The 5,516-nt window shown below is 43.5% G+C and overlaps 1 protein-coding gene across 1 annotated transcript; it reads left to right on the forward strand.

Annotated features, from left to right (window-relative positions):
• The first annotated feature begins 1,201 nt into the window (after positions 1-1,201).
• LOC116379013 (seizure 6-like protein) lies at positions 1,202-5,231 on the forward strand. Its single transcript, XM_031840925.1, has 3 exons — positions 1,202-2,552; positions 4,078-4,269; positions 4,810-5,231. Exons 2-3 carry the CDS (start codon positions 4,080-4,082, stop codon positions 5,034-5,036), a joined length of 417 nt encoding a protein of 138 aa, XP_031696785.1. The 5' UTR covers positions 1,202-2,552; positions 4,078-4,079; the 3' UTR covers positions 5,037-5,231.
• Positions 5,232-5,516: the final 285 nt, after the last annotated feature.

Raw genomic sequence — 5,516 nt, forward strand, 5'->3', positions numbered from 1 at the left:
AGGGGATGCTTTAGGGCGGGGCTACACGGTGATTGACAGGTCTCAATATGGCTACAGGAAGCTTCAAAACAGCAGTCCACAAACAAATCAGTGATGTCACAGTGAATAGATCCACTTCTTATAGTCCATGACTATTAACAATAGAGTGACTGTCCACAGTTGCTTTTCAAGAGGACATTATCTGTTGTATTTCCTTGTATAAAGTACTGCAGTTCTAGTTGTACATCAAAATTTAAATAGTCAAGTTTGTCCTCTCAGTATTTTGGACAATCTCTAAAGACATTAACATGGTCACAGCTTCTCCCACATAAAGGTGCTGCTCCATTTAACCAGAGGACGTTACTAATTAGGTTCTTGGATTGAAAATTAAACAAAAAAATGAAAGTTTATACTCACTTATGTCATTCTGCTGACAAGACGTTAGATTTGAACTCCTTGATGGATCTGAAGGGAGAGCTCTTCTACTCTCGTGGCTGTGGTTTATTCGACAGGGATCTAAAATCTGAAGCTCCATTGATTTTTAAGAACATGGGGCGAGAAAGTTTGAGCTGCATGCTTTAAATCAGAAGATCAGAAGAATTTTTGATTTGAAAAAGATCTTCAGAACGATCAAGAGCCTGTTGGTCTGAGCCTCCTGCTGCCTCTCTGTCTCTGCTCCTCAGATACAACATGTGAAGCTTAAAAGATGAATCTGGGGAAAACATTCCTCCTCTGTATTTATTTTTTCATGTAGGGAAGCAAAGAGGTTTCTGCCAATGAAAACACGTAAAAACTGAGAACATCTGCTCCACTGAGAGTTTGAAACGGCCTCTTTGAAGATGCACTCATTTGTGTTTGGGGTCTAGTGAGTCTGTGTAATGCGAGAGGTATTAGTGTAACGTACTGACCCCCTCACAGTTTACCGTTAACCATCAGAGTGTAAATAAAGTTGTACTGACTCAGTGAACATGTGTTTCTAGTCTCTGATCGTGTTTCATTGTAAACAACCAGTCAGAGGAGAGCTAGTAACGTTAGCAGCACCGCTAACGGCTAACCAACGGAGGGTCACTTCAGGTACATCATGATGCCTTCAGGCTCTGCTCAGTGAACATGAGTACTGGCTGAAGGTACATTATAATGTTATCGTGATGTGTTCACATGTCATCTGTAAAATGTAGTTTTAGTGATAAACTTGGAGATGTTTTCACATTAATATAAAACAGATATTATGTTGATCCGAACCGTGACTTTTATGATCCGTTGTACCTCTAGTAAGAGTAGTTGCTTGTTTATAACAGTTGCATATATCAAGCATTTTCGGTTGCTTTTGATAGCTCTCCACCCATTAACCGGTAACTAACGGGTTCATTTTTAAGATAAAACAGAATGAGGATTTTCTTTTAGTCCGGCGCTCGGTGACTCAATGAGCACCTGATGAATGTGAGTCCAATATTCTCTCTTAGCTCTGTTTCTGGTCTCCACCACCACCTGAGGGAGACACCTGTCCCTGTAGCTGCTAAATGCTCCACTATGTTCCAATATAGACATTCCTGTCTGGTGATGGTAAATAGCCAAGTGTTTGCTAACATGGTCATCGACTAAGCTCATTATATGTCAAACTTGTCCGTGACATTAACTTATAGTTAAATTAAAACGTTAATATCCAATTGGAATATAGAGAAAATATGGAATTGATAATTGTATATTGTGTTTTTTGTAATAAACAAGAGAAACTAGAAAACATTTTAAAAACAATTACAAAAACTTGAGCGTTAAAGTGAATTCTTGACTAGCTTTCATCATCTCATGGTCTTCATTAGAAGCATTTGCTCCGTTGTAATCACGTGACCTCAGTGTGTCATGTGATAACAGATGAAGACTGTGAGATGTGGATCAAAGCCAGTTCCTGGACCTTGAGTTAAGATATTTTTTTTCAAGCATTTAATTACAAAGAAAATCGTTCTGACAGCAACATGTTCTTCTGTGAGGGATAACTGACAGCTCGTCTTCATTCTATTGAGGCTTCAGTGGGAGTCAGAATTAAAACGCACTCCAAACGGCAGCTTGCGGAGGCAAAATGTCCTCGTCGGAGAGGAGAGATGTGATATTTGAAGACTGTCCAACGCAGACGAAATCCATCATTCTGTCACACGGTTCAAGTGATCGCACAACAACTCCCATCAATCATCCGAGCTGTGATTGGTTCTTCCGCAAAGACAGCGTGAGCCGGCGTCCCGTCTAATTCAGATGTCACGTTGTTTGTCTCGTTGTCTTCTTGACCCCCTTCGTAGGAAACGCTTCACTACAGCTGAACGTGAACCACGAGCAATGCCGCCATTAATCAACCTTTTAATAAAAGACGTCTTCTCTTTTCTCAGAGGTGTCCCGAAACGACTCCTGTCCAGACCTGCCCGAGATCCAGAACGGCTGGAAGACCACGTCCCACATTGCGCTGGTGCGCGGCGCTCGAATCACCTACCAGTGCGACCCGGGATACGACCTGGTGGGACGGGAGACCCTCACCTGTCAGCTGGACCTCTCCTGGAGCTCCCAGCCGCCGTTCTGTGAAAAGAGTCAGTTCTCTCATTCATACATCCGTGTGCATGTACCTGCTGTTGTTTGAAGCAATCCTTGTAGCTGGTGTTCACCTCAGAGTATCTACATCAACGCGATAGTTCAGACTCATTTCAGAGACACGATGAACTTTGTATAGCTCTGAATTAAAGTCCAACAAGCTTTCTTAACCTTCCCTGATTCGTCACCGGAGGAAAACAGCAGCCTTGATTATTGATCGACTTATTATGTTATTGAACAGAGCAGCGAGTTTAGCGGTGTCATCAGTGTCATCAGCCCTACGTAGCGGACGTTTGAAGCTCCGGTTTACGGCTCTGAGGGCCACAAAACAGAGGACTTTCCTCTTCTTATCAACGCTGATTTTGTTCTGAACTATTTTGAAGTTCACAAAGAAACTGTAAACAATCAAAAGCATGAATGCTCTCCAGTACGACAAAGAGCTACGAGTGAAAACAGACAACGAAACCGAGGAAAGGAGTGAGAGACGTGTGTTGACCTCATCTATTGACCCATAATCTATAAACTTTGATTTGTAAGTGTTTATTGTAAAGTAAGTCTGATGTGTGAACGAGATGGAATAAGCCCTGCAGCCCAATTGAGGTTGAAAATTCCAAAATTTTGGCCGCAGATCGTTTTGTTTTAAAACCACAGGTTTCAAACTGAAAGATATTAGTGTGGGCGGAGCCTAAAGTTGCGTTTAGTTCCACTTTAAAAACACGTTGCCTTCCCTTGATGTCGTCCCTTCAGCACATAAAACCTTTAAGGACAGAAGTGCATTTCAGACACAACGGCAATACAAAGAGCTTTACATGGAGCATAAAAAAAAGAATAGAATAAGAATACACGGTAGAAATACATTATATTTAAAGGACTTCTGAAGTGCAGCGGTAGAAGAATGTAACCTACTTAAAGGACTTTGGGAAAGGCAGACAGAAAAGTTTTAAAGTATTTATTCAAGAGAAGCTCAAGAGTTACTGTGTGTAGAAACTGAAGGTTGTCTCAGCTGATCTGAGAGCTGTGGATGCCTCCTAGCAGAGCCTTGTAGGTCAATAATGAATTATTTGGCAGCCATCTTCCATTCAGGCATTTTGGAAATTTGAGGGAAAACCACGTCCGGAATTTGTTATGAGGAACTGAAAGCACCCGAATGGATTTACATAAAGTATACTGAGAATATTCAGACTCCTCAGAGGAATTATTTATATTTCCACTTTCAAATTGTTTAAAAACTTTAAGAACGTTTCAGTCTTAAGACTCTGCAGGCTTTCGATTTAGGAGGATTGTTTGTGTTTCATATTTTATTACCTGATGACGAGAATATCTGATCTGAAGTTTCACCTTTTTAAATATTTCACTGGATCTCCCTTAATAAATAAACCTGACCTCATTTATAACAATGCTAATAAAATCGAATGGTCAAACAGCTCATGTGATGTTTGAGGCTATTTTACTTTTGTCTAATTGTAACGATATTAAGTGCTGATGGTCTGAATGTTTTCTCCACGTACTCTTCCTTTCTCTCAGTCATGTACTGCTCAGATCCGGGCCACGTGGAGCACTCCACCAGGTCTCTGTCCGACCCCAAACTCCTAGTGGGGACAACCATCCAGTACAGCTGCAGCGCCGGCTTCATCCTGCAGGGTGGCGCCACCATCACCTGCTACGGCCGCGAGCCCGGGACCCCCGTGTGGACGTCCCGACTCCCTCACTGTGTCTGTGAGTAGTCCGTACAGTCTTTTTCCTCCCAGGGGGAGAAGAAGCTGGTCCTTATTTTATTACTGGCTGAAAAGTCTCGTTGTTTACCGGTGATTTGTCAGCCGTGTGATTTAAAAAAATCTTTCATCAGTTGCACATTTAACTGACGATGAGAGGCTCTTTCCTCCCCGTGGCTGCGCGATCTAACATGAGTGGGTTTGTGTGATTTCTTGCCCGGCTCTCTCTCTCTCTCTCTCTTTCTCTCTTTCCTCCGCTGACACAGATCACAGTGTCTCCACATGCCAGAGACGATGCTTCATCTCCTGCGTTTTCATCTTGGCACTGACTTGTGTGTGTGTGTGTGTGTTTTCAGGGGTATTAATGTTTGCGTGAAGTGTTTGATATGCAAATGCGATGCTAATGCGCCGTACCAATCAGCTCTCAGACACCTGGAGGAGGAGGAGGGGGGGGGATTATCCATGAGTCACGTCAACTCAGCCACAGCCTGTCAAATCTGTCAGTCCAGCTCAGTCAGCTTTCTTCTTCTTCTTCTGTGTCTAGCGGAGGATTCGGTTTCCTGCGAGAACCCCGGCCTCCCCGACAACGGCTACCAGATCCTGTCCAAGAGGCTGTACCTGCCGGGCGAGTCGCTCACCTTTGTCTGTTACCAAGGTTATGAGCTCATCGGAGAAGTCGCAATTAAATGCATCCTGGGGAACCCGTCCTTTTGGAGCGGCCCACTCCCACTCTGCAGGGGTGAGATTTTTAACCTTTGGATTTATGCATGAACACAATATTCTTCAAAGACTTTTTTTGCCCCATGCTTGTTGATACAGATTGATCATGGCTCCTATGCATGCTAATGACCGCTCGCTGAACCCCCTTGGCCAAAATCGTAGCTTTGCAACCGCAACCAGCGACAGCATTTAAAGGAGCAGTGTGTAGGACTTTAGTGGTGAGGATGCAGATTGCAGCCAACTGAATATTCCTCCTCTTTTCCGTCGTGTCAGAGAACTACGGTGGCCTTCAGGTCACGTAAAACCAGGCGGCTGCTTTAGGGGCGGGGCTACACGCTGATTGACAGGTATACAGCGTCTCTATGTCATTCCTCCTCAGTCCAGATATGGTCACTGACGCTCATTAGTTGCAAAAAAAAAACATGGCGACAGCCGTAATCCAAGATGGCGACGGCAAAATCGTTATAAAGCCTCGAGTTTGGCCAAAGCATCCCCTGCTTTATGGTCTGTGTGACTCTAAATGGACCATAA

The sequence above is a fragment of the Anarrhichthys ocellatus genome, unplaced genomic scaffold, assembly GCF_004355925.1.
Source record: "Anarrhichthys ocellatus isolate YVR2014 unplaced genomic scaffold, GSC_Weel_1.0 scaffold3561, whole genome shotgun sequence".
Lineage (NCBI taxonomy): Eukaryota > Metazoa > Chordata > Actinopteri > Perciformes > Anarhichadidae > Anarrhichthys > Anarrhichthys ocellatus.

What these genes read in the sequence shown, in the direction of transcription:
- LOC116379013 (XM_031840925.1), top strand. Translation starts at nt 4,080, where the DNA reads ATGTACTGCTCAGATCCGGGCCACGTGGAGCACTCCACCAGGTCTCTG. An exon ending in CCGACTCCCTCACTGTGTCT is followed by an intron (nt 4,270 to 4,809) that starts GTGAGTAGTCCG and finishes TTCTGTGTCTAG; the next exon opens with CGGAGGATTCGGTTTCCTGC.